Source organism: Oryzias latipes, chromosome 21 (genome assembly GCF_002234675.1).
Source record: "Oryzias latipes chromosome 21, ASM223467v1".
NCBI lineage: Eukaryota > Metazoa > Chordata > Actinopteri > Beloniformes > Adrianichthyidae > Oryzias > Oryzias latipes.
The window spans coordinates 24,590,992-24,609,257 of record NC_019879.2 but is presented as its reverse complement, the minus strand read 5'-3'; the positions used below and the strand labels follow the sequence as shown (position 1 = coordinate 24,609,257).

At 40.0% G+C, this 18,266-nt stretch overlaps 1 protein-coding gene and 1 long non-coding RNA gene across 2 annotated transcripts; both read left to right on the top strand.

Annotated features, from left to right (window-relative positions):
• The first annotated feature begins 3,781 nt into the window (after nucleotides 1-3,781).
• Nucleotides 3,782-5,924, top strand: LOC111946774. Its single transcript, XR_002872528.1, has 2 exons — nucleotides 3,782-4,139; nucleotides 5,667-5,924. It is a non-coding gene; the product is annotated as an uncharacterized LOC111946774 (long non-coding RNA).
• A 4,091-nt stretch (nucleotides 5,925-10,015) lies between these two features.
• On the top strand, nucleotides 10,016-15,179 carry LOC101171288 (calsequestrin-2). The gene is made up of 11 exons (XM_004081796.4): nucleotides 10,016-10,442; nucleotides 12,373-12,457; nucleotides 12,534-12,634; nucleotides 12,725-12,836; nucleotides 13,014-13,087; nucleotides 13,155-13,285; nucleotides 13,360-13,405; nucleotides 13,482-13,536; nucleotides 14,335-14,435; nucleotides 14,536-14,610; nucleotides 14,742-15,179. Exons 1-11 carry the CDS (start codon nucleotides 10,206-10,208, stop codon nucleotides 14,973-14,975), a joined length of 1,251 nt encoding a protein of 416 aa, XP_004081844.1. The 5' UTR covers nucleotides 10,016-10,205; the 3' UTR covers nucleotides 14,976-15,179.
• The last annotated feature ends 3,087 nt before the right edge of the window (nucleotides 15,180-18,266 follow it).

The window sequence follows — 18,266 nt, the reverse complement described above, 5'->3', positions numbered from 1 at the left end:
AGCATGGTGGTGGTTGGTTGATGTTGTGTTTTTTTTATATGGGTTTACAAGATTAGTTTACAAGATCAGTGCACATTAATGTGTTGTGTTATGTGTGGGTGCGAACGTGTCATTATGTGTCACCTAAAAACACAGAAGCTCAAATTTCTTTTCTGTTGAACAAACTGACTTTAAGGGGAAAATTGCTGTTATGACTGTTTCTGAAACTTTGGTGATTGTCGTTCTTCTTTTTCCTTTGGTGTAAAGCATCTAAGCTTCAGCATAAGCTTTATTTCACACAAGCAACTGCATTTGAAGTGTTGGAATTCAGGACAGATGTTTGGTTAGTCAGACGGAATTAACAGGATTTTAAAGAACAGGTACCATCTAACTGCTTCCAGAGCTTTAGCACCCAGCTGCTGATTATCATTCGCTGTGAGAAGCTCTGTGGAAGCGGATGTCACCAAGTCTGGGTGTGTGTTAACACAATTCCAGGCGGGACTGTCATCAGCAAATTCTTAGAATAGTAATTCCTGTGAAGCCTCAGGTTTTAAAACAGCTTCCATGCAACGTTTTGTTCCTGTGCCTCTAAATTTATTTCGAAAAATACATAGAGAAAACAAAAAAGGAAAATTTTATATAGATTATAAATTAAAATAAATGACATCAATTTATAGTTCCAAATGGAGTGGGAAGAAGTTAAAAGTTTTTTAATCCTACCCCTAACAATATACCTTACAGCATATCAGCACCGGCATTACATACCTTTTAATGTCATCAACATCTGCTCACATAATGATACACACACAAAGATCTACACACAAACATGTACATGTTTACAGACACACCAGATTTACCATTCGAATACTTTCCCTGTCCATAATTCTTTCCACTGGGACCTCCCAGTGAAAGAATGACCCCTGACCCCTGTCATCTTCACCAATACTAAACAACACTCACAACACAGTAACACATTCATATAAACTTGCACCTACACAAACAACAACCTGTATAACTCAATTAGAGTAATTATTCTTCTTCATAACTGTGTTTACTGAAAACTATTATCTTAAAGTACTTAAAGTAGTTTAAACTGTTGCTAAATCCTAGTACATCATTTAGACTCTTCCATAACTTAACTCCATATATTGTCATACAAAGGCTCTTTTTAGTCGTGTGTGCCTAGAGTACTCTAAAATAATTTTCTTTCCCCGAACTATAACCACCCAGTCTGTCATAAAAACATTGATTGTGAATGTTCTGGTAGTAAATTATGTCTTGCCTTGTACATCAGTTGTAGTGTTCTGTGTTCTATTTTATCCAAAAGCTTAAAATCTTCGATTTTAGAAATAACTGATTAGTGTGATGTGGATAACTTACATTATAAATAATTCTTACTGCTGTTTTTTGTAAAATGAACAACGGTTTTAAAGAGATTTTGTGTGTCCTTCCCCCAATTTCTAAACAATAGTATGGTAACACGGGAGAATTATACAGTATGTATAATGTGTTTCACTTTGGCCATGACTGAAATGCTATTTGATATTTTTGTCTGTACAGAGCTAATACGCTGTTTCCAGGAAAACTTGGAATTTGAAATGATTCACTGTTTCTAATGTCACTCCTGCTATTTTTATCTTAATTTGCTCTTTTATATTATTGTTGTCAAAAAAAAAAGTTGTTTTATTCAGATATTTTGGCTTGTTCTTCCTCAAAAAGAAACTTAATTTACTTAAGAAAACAGTTCAAGGCACTTACTACATTTATCAAGGGTCCTTTTAAAGTTTTCCTGAAGTCAAGGATCAGATTAACTGAGGAAAAACAAACTGATGATCTCCATGACGCCATGTGGGTTTCCTCAGGACAGTAGGGATAAGTGAGGCCCGTCTAGAAGACAGTAACCAAAAAAGGGATTCTTGTGTAAGCATTCAATCATGGAGGTGAAGGGGCTATGATAATTGGGATTATAGATCATGAACTTCAACACCAATTATTCTACAGTCACAGTTGATTCCATCTGTTCAACAGTTAGGTTCAGTCAAAAGTGTAAAACAAGTCATAAAACAGTGCTGTGTATAGATGAAAAAAAAAAAACTTTTCGCCTTGTATTTTGAAAATTAAAAAACCCAGATTTGGAAAAGTCAGGAAACCTTTGTCATGAACCAAAGAAGCCTTAGGGCAGGGGTGTCAAACTCATTTTTACCGAAGGCCACATCAGTATAGCAGCTGTCCTCAAAGGACCAAATGTAACTTATACATGTAACTAAATGTAACGTAAAATAAATGTAACTACTCCTTAATGTTAAATAACTCATTTATTTATTTATTATAACTTTTTAAAGTGACAATTACAGTTGCATAGAAAACATGTTTGCTTGTTACTCTAGCATAAATCCTTATAAATTTGATTCTGTCAGGTTAGGTTATATTGACTGTGTTTAAGTCCTAATGTATAGTTGCCCAATTCGAGATTTCAAGTCCAATTCCCCCTAGATATGAATAAATACACACCAATTTTAGTTTTCATTTTAAGAAATTAAAAACTTTTATGCTCTCGCGGGCCACATAAAATGACATGGAGGGCCACATTTGGCCCGCGGGCCTTGAGTTTGACACATGTGCCTAAGGGTATAGAACAGAGGCTGATCATCTGCAGTGTTTACATGACGAAATTCAAACCGTCTTATTGGTGCTGTTTAAACAGAGTAACATGGCAATTTCAGAATTCATCCAAATGTTTACAAAGTGTGAGTCCCCCTGATAAACTGATCTATCAGGAAAAGACCCTGTGTCAGAGGGGCGGGGCCACGCTGTCAACAAACAAGGCAAGACATAAAAAGATCAACTGAGATCAGTTTTTGCAAACACAAGCCTCCTGAACCAACAGAAACTAGAGGCAAGGTAAGCAGGATTAGAAAAAACTAAAACAGAACGACATGACCTCTTTAAAGACCCATTCCCATGAAAATGATGTTTTTTGTTTTTTTAACATCTTCTTGTAGCATTTTTCTGATTATGGAGGACATATATAAAGAAGATTAAGGTTAAAAACTGCATTTCTGAATATTTCTTTATTCAAATAATTGTGAGTTTGGAGCAGACGAACAAAAATGCAGTTTGAAAAAGATCGAATTTGTGATGTAGAAAATACACCAAAGCTGCCTGCTCTAGGCAATAGGGAGAGGGGAGGCAGGAGTTGCTCTACACAAACGATCTCGCCCACAACTTAGAGGCAAATCTCCATTGAACTACTGCCTGTGGAAACTGTGTCCTAGAAAGAACAGTGCTTCCCAACCCTTCACCCCAGGCCACACTGTGTTTTCCATGTTGGCCTGCTTGAGCACACTTGATTCAGCTCATCATCAACCTCTGAAGAAGCCTGATTATGGCAGCAATCAAAGGCAGGTATGTTTGAGCAGGGTAAAAATGGGAAAAAATGGAAACCAGGGTTCTCTGAGGACCTCGGTTCCATTCCGATTTTGGCTAAAAACGGCATAATTATATTTGATAGAGAACTGAGAAGGCTTTTACAATAGATCAAAAGATAATTGGAGTGGGAGATAAATTTAGTCAGGATTAAGGGACTTTTTCATTCCGGTCTTGATGTTTAAATTGTACTTTAACTCTTCCTACGGCAATTCTAAGAAATTCAGGGAAAGCAAAAACACTCACTAGAATAAATAGAATTTATTATCTAAATTTCTGTTATTTGTTTCAAATGGGACTCTAGGAAGACTTTTCTGTGGGTAAGCATGCGATAATGACATCATGGGTTAAACAGTTTCCTTAAATATCAACGTATCTGAAGTCAGGAAACTTTAACTGTTACAGGTCAATGAGATTACAGGATTGATGATCACCTCATCCACAGGAAGTGGCTGATAGCATAAGACAGCAGAGCCTGAATGGAAAATTACCTCCACATCACCTCAAGGGCGCATGGGCGATTCATGGGAGAGTAATAATAGACTCTGACTCCAAACACAGCAAGTTCCAACAGAACGTATTCTATTGACTGAGTGCGAAATGAATCATTCGCCTTGTCAGGACCTGCCACTTCTTTAGAAAGACCTCCTCTGGTGCGTCCGGCCGTTGGGTGAGGCAAAGAACTAAGATAAAAGAAATGAAAGCAACGGTTAAGCACACCAATGCGCAAACATGTAAGTCTGCCTCGTGTTTCATGTGGAAAAAAAAGAGTGAATGGAGAATCACTAAGTTTCTACGAGTGTGTGTTGGGATCTACACGTATGGGTTTATGTAACACTGGTGCTCAGCTGAGGGTTTGTGGTTCGCTGGCTCTGCCGTCGTTTCTGCTCACACGTCACGCTCGCCTCTGGGTTTTCTGAGGCTGTTCACGTTTGACCTTTGATGCTTCATCTGTCCAGGCTTGGGATGATTTCTGATCACATTAGTTCCAGCATTGCTGCCCAGGACTCGTCCATTCCCACAGAGAGTTGTGAAATATTTTCATCACGCATTCAAATGACTCATACAACGGATAAAATGTCAAATACCTTTGTCCTTTCTCATCCCTCTGTGGTATTTAGTTGTTTGTTTATGTTGAAATTTAGTGGAGCACAACCAAATTATTATAATTTTTCACAATTTCTGCAAATGCATTAAAGGCAAAAAATATTCTTTTTTGAGGAAAGCTGCAGCTGGTGACATTTTTATTTGAACACACTTTTGCAACATTACTGCAGATCAGGGTCACACACCACAAAACCCTCATTTTCTGACTAAAGATTCTAGGTGATGAGGAGTTAAAAAGCCCAACATGCTTTCCTCATGTCCAATGTAAAATTGGATTTCAAGTACCGGTACATATAAAGTAAAAAGGCGTTTTAGTTTGTTTGGTGCTTCCACTGTCAGAGTTGATGAGTCAGGGCTTCTGGTTCTAAGTTGCAGGTCTTTGCCTCTTGGATACGTTCTCTTCACTTCATAAATCTTGGAATTTTCTAGGATAACTCAATAACAAATGTGACCCTTGGATTTTTAGGGTTCCACGACCAATTTTAGTCAGAAAAAGTGCAAGTTTTTTCAATCAAAAAACATAAATATAATAGGGGTGGGATTATTCCTTTCCAGCAATTGATCAAACTCTTTTTAACAATTTTAATATTTAATGGATTTCATGGGTTATCTACTGAAGAGTTGTGAAATATTTTCATCACGCATTCAAATGACTCATATAACGGATAAAATGTCAAATACCTTTGTCCTTTCTCATCCCTCTGTGGTATTAAGTTGTTTCTTTTTGTTGAAATTTAGTGGCGCACAACCATATAATTATAGTTTAATGATTAGGCGTAGTTTTAATCACGTGTGGATGTGTATATTTGTGTGTGTATTTCTTTAACTTCTTTTACTTTTTGATTTTTTGTTTAAATTTTCCAATCAGTCCCTGACTATTTATCCTTTGTAGTTTTATATATTCACGTATAGATATATATTGTTTTGCAAAACCACATCTCTGTCAACACTCTCCAGTCCAGAAGAGGCAGAAGACCTCCGCTGGTTCAAAAATGGCCCCAGAGACTTTCCTTTAAGTAGTTCCCTCTGCAAGACTGCACTAACCGGATTAATCTGTGTAAAAGGAAAAGTACAAGCTTTTTTCATGGTGATGTGGTATCACATCATGGGAGAGAGCATCAGATGTGCTGATTCCTGCTGTTTTGTTTCAACAGAACTGGCTTTCATCACACTGAGCCGGCGGAGAGCGGGTTGGGGAGAAAGTGGAATGCTGGAAAATTTAGGGATTATAGTAGAGATTGTTGCACCGTTTGAATGTTTTATAATGCTTAATCTCATTTTATCATGAAGGCCCAAAGATTTCCACATGCATTTTGAATTTTACATGTGCAAAAGAAGAACAATGTTTTTTCTACTTTTTGTCATAGATGGAGTAAAACACATAAAAGTTTAATTAAAGCAAATACATTTTTTTCAATGTCTTTTTCTTGGTCTTTCTCCAGAACAGATCTAAATGCAACAATTATCAGCTTCACGTGTCTGTGTTTTTCTTGTCTTTTTCTCTGAGCACATTTCCTTCCATCTTCCTGCGGTTTTACTTTACGATCATCCACCCACTGACCGTCCATGCACAGAAAGGCCAAAAAATCTGAAACTGATCAAAGATTGTTTCCCAAGGACTAAAAAAAAAGGTTGCTTTAAAGGTTAGGAATCCTTTTTTAGGACGTTTAACTCATCTTTGCTGCTCACATTGATTTCTCATTTTTCACCTTTTCTATTAGAGCCCTATGAAAAACGTATACTGCACCCATTTTATTCAAATAAAACTTTATTTGTAAAAAGCGCTTCTCATGCATTGCGCAGCTCAAAGCGCTTTACAATTAAAAATCAAAAAGAGACAGAAATAACAAAGAATCCAAGCAGCCCTGTCTGCCTAGTTACTGCTGTGGGACATTGGAGATTCCATTTGGACGCTGATGGTGGGGGTACCGCTTTATGTCTGGGCTACACAGAGACACAATCAGGCTACAACACTCTAGATCCTAATTAAACTCACAAATCAACCTAATCTGCAGGATTTTGAACTGTCCAAAGACCCCATGCAGACACAAGCAGGTCACAATATGTAACCAAACCAGGAACTTTATCCTGGGGGGTATTCCAGAAAGCATGTTTAAACTACCCTGACTTTAACACTGAACTCTGGCTGAAATCCGCCTGGACCTGTGTGAGTTAGTGTAATTACACTGGACTTGGTAACCCTGGTGAAAAAAAGAGAGCGCTAAACTTCAGTAAGACGGAGTCAGAGATTTTAACGACGGCATATGAAGATTATACGTCCAACAAAAAAGTAATACGGCCGCATCATCAAAAGAAAGAGTTTCTGCTTGGAGAAAAAGAACAGACAAAGTAAATGCACGACTTTCTATCTCATTTCTATTTTCATTGTGACGCATATATATATCTAACTTATCCAACTTAAAGGAATTACTTCAATTGGTAACAAGTAATTGAGTTAAATATATTCAACCTAATTTCTTAAGTCTTTCTAATTCAATTTTTTTACAACTCAAATTTACGTATTTAACTAAATGTCATATTACTACAATTCAATTAAATGTTTTTCCGTCTTAAGTTACTGTACTTCTTGAACTTTCATATGTCTAAGTTTGAGCCCGCAGATATTTTTAAATAAAATTAATGAAACAAAACTGGATTTGCAATATGACACATCATTTGCCATTCCTTCATCTTAATCATTTTGCCATCGGATAGTAGGGGTGCTAAATAAACTGATAATCCTCTCCCTCCCTCTCACTCATTGTGCAGAAAGAATTAAACATAACAGGACAAATAACGCGGCAAAACACAGTAAAAAAGCTAAACAACTAAACACATTTGGTCAAAAACCCACACTTAAACCCAAATCCGTCCAGACAGGCAAAGGGAATGGTATCCCACAATCCCTTGCGGTGCCGATCTAACAGCAACACCAAAGTTACACCTACTTAATTGAATTAATTTGAATGAGAGTAAAATAACTGTCTGAACTACGTGTTATTTTTGAGCTGACTTAACAAAAACAAAAAAGATTTATCGTAACTGAAGCAAATAATTAAATTAGATCAATGTAAAAAAGTTTATCTTTCCAACATCCGTACGTGGTTTTATCACCCTCTCATGGTGAAAAAGTATTGTCTGAGCTTCTTCATCCACTAAATCATCTTCAAATGGACACGCCATGCTGCTTCACCTCTCTGTAAACAAAGTAACCTTCAACTAAACCTGCTCCAGACCAGGTTATGTTCAGAGCATGAGTTGCTATGGCAGCTTCACATACCCTGAAACATAGCTCAATTTTTGGAACCCAAGGCTGAGGTTATCCGCTTCATTAGCCTCAAACTTTCCGTGGTAAGTACCATAACCTGCTTTCTGGAATACCCCCCAGTTAGACAAGTGTGACGAGGGTTATTTTAATATCTATTTTTATTTTAACAGGATGTGTTTGTTGTGTCCTGCTCTTGTCTGATAGGGAAAACATCTCAGTTTCTCAAGAGCTAAACGTCGCTCCTCCATGTGCTGCATTATACTGCCATCTAGAGGAAGCAGCTGTACAGCTGCACCACATCAGTAACTGATCTGTCAATCTGTCCTTATTGTTTTGGACACTATGTTGTAAAAAATGCAGCAATAAAAAAAAGTCACAATCACTTAAGCCATTTATTGAATTTAATGTTTATTAAGTAGCTTGGCTGATTAAATGATTAAATGTGGGAATAAATTGTAAATTGAGAGAACACATCATTGTTAATGAGTTGTATCCTTAACAACTCAAATATGAGGCAAGAATGCAAAAGCCAGTCCCTGCTATTATAGAGCAAAGTTTAGGTCATTAGTCTATTACAGGGTCACATATTTAAAGCACACAAAGACTTGAGACATGACACGAATAATAACCCAGATTAATTAATCAGGATGAACTGAAAACCAGATGCCTACATACACTCAGGATGATTACTGAAATTAGGAAACCTGTGATTAATTAGCAAAGGAAGCCTAAAAACAAGAACGAGGATAATTATTGAAAAACAAAAAAACAAGGACACAAAGAAAGGAATCACTACAGAAAACCCCCAATTTTATAAAGTTTCTTGTTCCCACATTTCTGCATTTCACACAGGACTTACAGCAGTTGTAATCTAAAAAAAAAACTCATCCAGGGCCATAACTGCATTAAAAAATACTTTATTCCTTTTAAATTTTGTCTCTTTATGTTTGAGAACATAAAAATATTATATTATTTCTTTTTTCTTTTTTATTTTTTTATTCATTTTTATTTAAAAAAAACATTAGCTATTAGCTTTTCACAAGGGTCTTTGCTGTGAAATCCCACAGTGGATTTCATGTAATATATTTCAACTGTAAAGTAACATTTGTGGAAATAAATTGAATTGTGGTGATGCACAAAAACTGGCATTCAAAGATTACAAGCTTCTGTATTCACAATTCACTGATCATCCATCACTCTTGATCAATGATTCTGGATTTAAAAACTGTCTTATCACTTAGCATTCTCTCCCCCTCTGAATTGTTTCAACAAACGGTTCAAATTAGGAAAAAACTGATTATAAACTCAAAATTTGACATTGTGTAACATTACTCTAAGTTCCACTCTGATCATCTTTTTAAATGCTTTCCCAGTGGTCTTTTAATTATGATGATGCTGTTTGTGCAGAGCGGCAGCAGTTCATTAGTAATTTACCTCAGAGTGGTGGGTGGGACTGTTGGTGCAGAGCACCCCCGCCTCCTCTTCCCCTCCCCATCCTGAGACCTTTGTGCAGGGAACTTGTGGCCTATTTTCTATTTTCTACTTTCTACTTTTTTCGTTTGCTCCTGATTCACAACGATTTAAAAATAAAATAAAATACTCAGAAATCCAATTATAAATTGAATTTTCTTGACATATGTCCTCCATCATCAGAAAAATGTTAAATACACCAAAAACACAGTTTTCCTTTGAGAAAGAAAGTCTTGTTAATTTAAAAAACCTGTCTCAAGCCTTTCTCTATTAAAGACCCAGTCTTAAAAATGGACAATTAGATTTAACAGAAGTCAATTATTTCTGTCTATAACTTACAGTCTGCATTAATCTTGAAGACAGGATTACTTAGTAAGAATGTAGAAGCACATTTGTTGGAGGTGCTTGTCACACACCTGTTGGCAGTTTATCCCATGAGCTGTCACCCCACTTTGCACCCTCATTTTAGCCCCAAACACAATGCCTGCTGTTTTGAATCCTTGGATGCATGGAGATGAAAAATAATCTTTGGACGTATCTGATTCCTCCTCTTAACCCCTGACGTTATTGAATCCTTCATTGAATCATCAGAGGGAGCCAGCACTCAGATGGCTGCTCCCTCACCGTCATTCTTTGCTATTTCCCTTTCTCACTTGCCATTTTATTTTTAGCATTCAAACAACTGGTCTCCTAAAAATGGGCCTGTCTTGTATGGGCAGGGGAACCGCGCCGCGGTGCTGCTATGTATGGTATCCACCCCTCAAAGGCCTGACCGTCTCTTTAGCCTTTGTGTCCGCAGAGTCGAGACAGGAAGGAGTGATCACAGGGGGACTCTGAGGAAGTGGTTGGATTTCTCTTGGGATGCTTGGGAACTTGCACAAACGGACCAAGTTTTACTGAAAACTTCTCAAGAACCAAACCCCCAACACAGGTGCTTTTGTCCTTGCTCGAGACGATGCTCCACCTGTGGTTGTTCCTGCTCCCTTGCCTGAGCCTCGTGACCCTGTCTCCGGCTGAGAAGGGCCTGGAGTTCCCACAGTACGACGGAAAGGACCGTGTTCTCGATATCAATGGCAAGAACTACAAAAGAGCCTTGAAGAAGCACGGCATGCTCTGCCTTTTCTACCACGAACCCATCCCAGACAACAAGGAGCAGCAAAAAAAACACCAGATGACCGAGCTGGTGCTGGAGGTAAAGTATGGTTACTCAAAAAAATTAGTCTAACAATCTAGACAAACAATAAGAAGAAGGATTCTCAGTTCAATATGTGGAATGCATGACCTTTTTCCAGTGTGGGTCCATGGAGATCCTGGGCTGTCATTTGAGATTAAGTTGGCCTAATTCAGCATTTACCGCCATCCCTACAGAAATAAATGTAGCGTGTTCACCCTGGTGTAAAAAAAAAGAAAAAGCTTGCATGTCATGTTTTCTGACTCAAGGACACAACCACCTTCTCTCCTGTGTGCTAGACAAAACAAGGTCTTTTGTTTTCTGGTCCAGCAAAGCAGCTGGAAGCTAATTGATTAATTGAATCGTTCTGCTTGAATGACACACAGCAAAAAATACACTCCCTTGTGCCCCACTTCGTTTTACACACGGTTTGACCTGTTCGATGTAATGCCATCCATCCAGATATTAGCAACACAGGTGGGCAACCATGGAAGCCAGATATGTCAGCAGCTTGTCTGGCATGCAGGAGACATAAACAGGATCAAGGTGGAAGCACACTTTGATGGCAGGATGCCATTAAAGTTTTTATTTATTTACAAATAAGAGATGTTTCGGATGATGAAACATGATGTTACACAAATTAAGGGAAGTTAGATGACGGGTAAAAAGAAATTTGCTGATTCCTGGAGGAAGTCAGAAGCTTTAAGCTTCTGATCTGATCTGACTTTTTCTTAGCATTACAGTTGCCGAAAGTGGACAGAGGTTTAAAATGAGAAAGCAATGCTTGAGTCTCACTCCAATCATCTTTTGAATTATTTTAAAGGTGTTCCCAGTGTTGTTTTAGTTATGAATGTGCTGTTGTTTTTTTGTTTTCTTTTTCCCCCCAGCCAAAATCAAGAAACCTGTGTCGCTTTCAAGACAGTTTCTGCAGAGTGGCAGGCGTTCATTAGAAATTCACCTTTGAGTTGTGGATGGGCCCCCTTCCCACCATCTATCTCTTTGTGCGCTCTCCCTCTAACTTACAGCCCCTCACACCCTTAACCTAATATTACAGGTGCAACAAAAATGGTGAACAATATTGGAGCTATCCAGCTGTACAGATTTGAGCCAGATTCCAGCTCAGACGAGGAAAACAAAGACGCACACGGATCTATTTGTCTACAAGTGAATGCATCAGAATGGAGCATAGCAGAGAGCTTGAGGCTAGCTGCAGTTTCTATGTCACACCTGCAGGCTCATTCCAAAGACCTTTTTTCGTCTGCACCTGATTTACAGTGATTTGAATAGATAAATACTTAATATTTAAATATTTGTCCCTCATTATCAGAAAAATGCCAAAAGAACATGTTGAAAACACCAAAAACACAATTTTCTTTGGAGGTGATCTTTGAGCCAATTAAAAAGTGCTTCACATAAGTGTTAAATGATAAGATTCATGAACAAAATATTGTATTCAGGATTTCACCTCCTAATGAAGATATCAGTTTTATTATTTATACACTATGATGTGCATTATTATTTTCCATTAGAGAAATGTATAAATAAAAGAGCCACATGTTTCAATTGGATGTTTGGTTCTCACATGAAGGATGTGGAAAAGTTCCCATGATTGAAGGCTGAACCTGAAGGTTTGCGTTCTGTGCTGTAAAAGGAGAAATCCCACTCGTCCAGAGCTGCTCTCCTGTACAACAAATGCCAGATTAATTGTAAACAGCAAAGGGTTTTCTTTCTGTGGGTAAATTTAGAACAAGGCAGGACAGGGATTATGTAACCTCATCGCTGTGTGCTTAAGCAGGCTGGACCCTTCTGTCATGTGCTGTAATCAGGGTCAACTTCACAATCATTTCTTTTTAAAATAATGTCTCTTTTTAGGGTCCAGATCCAACAATGATAAACCCTCATCTAGTTTAGCCTCTTTTTTCACCTCATGATGGGTCTCTCTTGGCTTTAGCTTGTGGCTCAGGTGATGGAGGAAAAAGACGTTGGCTTTGGAATGGTTGACGCCCTTAAAGATGCAAAGGTGGCCAAGAAACTGGGTAAGTTGTCTTCTCCCGTTTGTCTTTGAAGAGTCGTGACACCAGGAAAGAATGACCTGATTTCTTCTCTTCGCAGGCTTGGAGGAGGAGGGAAGCGTCTATGTTTTTAAGGCTGACAGGGTGATCGAGTTTGATGGTTTGCTCTCTGCCAACACTCTGGTGGAGTTCTTGTTGGATGTGAGTAAAGTTATTTCAAGAGGGATTCTCAGCTGTTTGTCGTCACGAACACCAAGTTAGGAGCTTCGGCTTCCTTCTGCCTGTCTCTAGTTACTGGACGAGCCTGTGGAAGTCTTGGAAAATAGTCTGGAGCTCAAAGCCTTTGATAGAATGGAGGCAGACATCCGTCTCGTCGGTTACTTCAAGAGTGAAGAGTCTGAGCGTGAGTGATCTTCTGTCATCTCTATATGCTTCTTGTATCACCAGAAAATTACTCATTTATTTATCTATTTATCAGTACTTGTTTATGTATTTGTCTGTTATTCATTGACTATTTGGTGATCTGTGATTCATATTGGTCTGGAATAAGCAGAACACTTTGTTTTCTTTTTTTTTTCAGATTATGAAGCATTTAAAGAAGCTGCAGAGCATTTCCAACCCTACATTAAGTTCTTTGCTACATTTGATAGATCTGTAGGTAACAAACGCACTAACATTCCCACTGCCTCAGCAGTATTTTTGACCTTGTCTGCTGCTGCAGGTGGCCAAAGAGCTGACTCTTAAACTGAATGAAGTAGACTTCTATGAGCCCTTCATGGAGGAGCCTGTCACCATCCCTGGCAAGCCTCACTCTGAGGAGGAACTGGTCGACTTCATCAACAAACACAGAAGGTCAGCAAGATGCAAATCCAACAAGTTCTTCTACAAAAGAAGAAATATATGTTTGTTTCTGTGTGTTGCACCAGACCAACCCTGCGAAAGCTGCGTGCAGAGGACATGTTTGAGACGTGGGTCAGTAATAAACAGCAGGAACAATTTTTTCCCCAACATATGCAGAAGTATAAATGTTTTTTTCTCTTATTTTCAGGAAGATGATATAGAAGGAATCCACATTGTGGCGTTTGCAGAGGAAGAAGACCCTGGTAAGAATGTGTAATGCTGTTGAATGCAGCTTGATGATGTCTGGAGGTATTCTGCTTTATACTGATAAAAACAGCAAAGAACATGTAAAACTCCTGTATAAGAAGAATAATGAAAAACAAGAGTTTAATTTAACATGTTGGCAAAAAAGTGAGATTAGATCAGAAAAACAGAAAAAAAACTTTTTTTAAACCAGCAAAATATCTACAGACTTTCTCCGTTTGCTTAAGAATTATAAATTAACAACAATTTTAGTATAACATATATGATTATGTGTGACAACTAACAGATGCACAGAGCAGAAACCTAAAAAGGTTAAAGGTCAAAGTTTTTAGAGATTTCACAACCAATATGCTGAGCATTTCTAGTTTTAAATAACTTCTTACAGAGGTTAATTCATATTTGTTAAGGGGCTCTTACAACCCCCCCCCCCCACACCACCCCCAAAAGGTTTTCTTTATTAGAACATTTTTCTGGAGCAATTTTGACAATTTACATTTTTACATTGGTTTGTTTGCCATAAGCAATTAAACCAACAGCATTAAGAAATCAAACTACGATGCATCTTCTTTTTGACTATTAACAACTACGTCTTCAGAAGCTATGTGTGTTTTTTTCAAATACGTTATTTAATTAAGAAAAAAGTTAATTTATTTTGAAAAACGTGTTTATATAAACCAACCATATATGAATTTATTTTGAAAGTTGCCTAAAGGAGTTTGTCCAATTTTTCCGGTAAAGAAAAGTTTGGGTTAGAAAAGGAATTTAGGTTGTGGTTGTTTTCATGATTTATCTTTCAGACGGATATGAGTTTTTAGAGATCCTGAAGGAGGTGGCCAGAGAAAACACTCACATTCCTAACCTCAGCATCATCTGGATCGATCCCGATGACTTCCCTCTGGTCAGACTGACATGTCTTCATCTTTAGATGGACGAACAGAGAGGCAGGTTGACATCCTGATCCTCATGTGATCCGCTTGTCTGCTGCCGCTGTGTTTCAGCTCATTCCTCACTGGGAGAAGACCTTCAAACTGGACCTGTTCAGACCACAGATCGGAGTCATTAATGTGACGGATGTAAGTCAGTGACAGCGGACAGGGCAGTCTGTCTGACCCTGATTAACCTCTGTGTGTGTGTGTGTGTGTGTGTGTGCGTGTGTGTGTGTGTGTGTGTGTGTGTGTGTGTGTGTCTGTGCACACCCGTGCAGGCGGACAGTGTGTGGATGGAAATGGAGGATGAGGAGGACCTGCCCACACCTCAAGAGCTGGAAGACTGGATTGAAGATGTGCTTTCAGGCAAAGTCAACACTGAAGATGATGATGACGATGAAGAAGATGAGGATGAAGATGACGATGAAGAAGAAGATGATGAAGACGAGGATGAAAATGCCGAAGATGATAATGAAGAAGAGGATGAGGAGGAAGATGATGATGATGAGTAAATGTTTTTTGATATGTCATTGATAACTTAAGTTTTTTGATGTGTTCTTATTGATTGTTAAAAAAAATCTATCATTCATTATTTAAAATTTGCCTTTTTGACTGTAAATAATCTGGAACAGGTTTGGGGGGATTAAATTAGAAATGGCTTTTATGTGGAAAAGACTTGACAAATGTTAAGTTAATGAATAAATAATACATCAATAATAAATGATTGTTCATGTTTTCTTAAAATTGATTATTTTCGATTGTGGAGAGAATTTCCTAAAAGGCCCTTGTTTCTGGCTCCTCTCTCTCTGTGGGGGGTGGGTGGTGCTGGGCCTGGGGTGTCGGCGCCTCCGGGGGTGGGGCCCCTGGGCCGGGTGGCCCCGGCCCCTTTGCTGGGTGGGGGGGACTGGGGGACAGCTGTTTGACCACCGGGGGACAGTCTACCAGCTGTCCCCAACTTACCCCCTTCCTCATATAACCTCATATTAGGGTGAGGGGGTGGGGGGTCTAGCCTGCGATGCGCCTTGGGGGGGGCTACTTGGCAGTGGCCCCCCTCCTATGGTTGCCGTATGGAGTGGGCCCCCCCTCTTTCGGTTTTATTTGCACCTTAGACATGTAGGGTCCTTGGTAGGGGGGGTGCTTGGACATCACTGCCAGCAAGCAGCAGATGTCCTCCTGGCACCCTACCCGCCAATTTTAACCGCACCTTAGACATTTAGGGCCCCTTGGTGGGGAGGGTGAGGGGACATCACTGTGAGTAATCAGGAGATGTCCCCTTAGTGCCCTACTTGCCAATTTTAACTGCACCCCCCTTAGTACACACACCCCTCCCCCTTCAACATATACATTCCAACATAAACACACACACATGCACACACACACCCTTTCAAACACACATACACGCACACACATTTTGCAAGGAAGGTGGGAGCTGGGTCCATCTGTCCCCTACCCCTTCCCTGGTGGGGGGTGCGGGCCCCTTGGCGATGGCGGCCGTGTCCCTTGGGTGCTGGCTCCCTGGGCCCGGCGGTGCTCTCTCCGCACGGTGGGGGGGTTCATATTACAACTGAGCCGGGGGTGTTCGTGTCCCTGGGGGGTGGGTCCTGGTCCTTGCCCCTGAGCGCTGGGCCCCGCCAAACTTCCAACATGGCCGAGCCTGGTCGGGCCGTATTTATAACACCCCTTGTGGGCCCTCTTTTTTCCCCGGGGTTCCCCCTCCTGGGCGGGGGCGGCGGGCCCCTGCCTTGATCCTCCCTGGACCAACCGTTGGCCGGGCGGATGGCTGCCTGGAGTGCGGAGCGGGTCTCCCTTGGGGGGTCCTGGCTCGTACCTGGGGTGGGGGCGGGGGGATGCCGGAACTCCTGGGTGGTGGTGGGGTGCTCGTCTGGGGCTGTGGGCGTCCTTCTCCGGTGGGGCCCTGCGTTGGGCGCTCCCGGCGCGGCGGGGGGGCTGCTCTCCTGGTTGGGCTGGGGCGGCGCTCTCTTTCCCTCCGTGCCTCCCTGCTCTCTGGCTCTGGGGGCCTAGCGGCAGTCCTGCTGGCCCTGGCCTGGGTGGCGGGCTTGGTCGCCCGGGCGGCGGTTGTTCCCTGCCGGTTCCCGTGTGGCGTTGGGGGGATTTCGGCTGCCGCTGCTGCTGCGGTGGGGGTCTTGGGGTGGGGATGGCTGGGCACTCTCCCTCCTTCTTGTCACGTTCCACCATCCATTTTAGAAGAACATAAACACTCACCTGAGCACAGGTGTTAGCTCACCTTTGCACTAACAGTTTGCATGATTGAATGACTGAAATATTTCACACTAGTTGGTTTTAAGGCATAAGTATGCGTGTGAACACTATCTGTTTTGTGTACATGTCGACAGGTGGACATTTTTGCAGCTAGCAGGTGTGTTTATAACATTTGAGTGTGTGTGTGGATAGGCCCCGCCCTTTTTGTACTACATTTGAACCTTACCATAATGATTAACAACCAGTAAACTTGTTGCTTTATGCTGCTTCATGGTCTTACCCCCCTTCCCCTCCTATTATCACCCTCCTACCCCCCCCTCTCTCTAACGTCCCTCTCTCTTCTTCCCCTCTTTCCTTTTCCGTCCGGTCCAACACCAAAGATTTTCAAACATGATTGAAATTAATAAAGTTTGGCCTCAATTACAAAAGGGGTTTATCCAGACATACCTTTGGTTTGTCTGAAGATTAATAACCCCTCTTGTTAAAGTAAAATATGTCCAACACAAGAGGCCCTCAGCTCTCATCTGTCTGCCTAGCTGTTGGACAGGACAAGTTAAAAAAAAGAAAGAAAAAAAAAGAAATGGCTTTTATGTGGAAAAGACTTGACAAATGATAAGTTAATGAATAAATAATACATCAATAATAAATGATTGTTCATGTTTTCTTAAAATTGATTATTTTCGATTGTGGAGAGAATTTCCTAAAAGGCCCTTGTAGTCAGAAAATGTTAACCAAATCCTTTCTTAAATGGAGTGACTTTATTGTTACAGGATATAGACACTTTTTTCGATCAAAGAGGCAGTGGGAGGATCTGTTGTCATGGTGACTTCCCTTAAATCACAACCATCCCTAAAGTGATTCAGCAAGGACAAATTTCTACAACGGAGAATTAATAAATAACACGGCAAAGAGTAAAAACTACTAAAAACTTTGAAGTCATGCAAACCTAAAAAGGTTTGACAATATATGATATGAAGTACATACAAAGAAAAAATTAAAAAGAAACTTTTACTATGATTCTTTGGTTTTTGGCCAATTTATGAATAAACTGAAATATTTCTAAAAACTTTCTCAGAGAACGGTCACATCCCTTTTAAGCTACAATGACCGTTTATTTATTGGCAATAAAGCCATAGAGCCCAGACTGAGATGGTTTGGACATGTCCAGAGGAGAGACAGAGAATACAATGGTAGAAGGAGGCTGAGTCTAGAGCTGCCAGGCAAGAGGAAGAGGAGGTTTATGGACGAAGAAAACGAAGACTGGTGTGCTAACTGCTGTTAGAGGAGAGGATGCAGAAGCTGGTTTGCTGTGGCGACCCCTGAAGAGAAAAGCTGAAAGAAAAAGAGACATTTGTATTTTAATTTTAACACTTTTTCTAAAGACAACTTTTATCTGACTTGGTTCCATCTTGTATCTACCGTTGTTAATTGAAACGATTGAAACGAAAAAAAAAAAAATCAGAGGAAAAAGCATTAAGCTGAAACTGCTTTTTTCCCTTTTGATCTAAAGGCAAAATATGATTTTTATCGCATTAACATCTCAATCTTAAGTTACATTAAAAAAAGACAACTATAACTCTTTC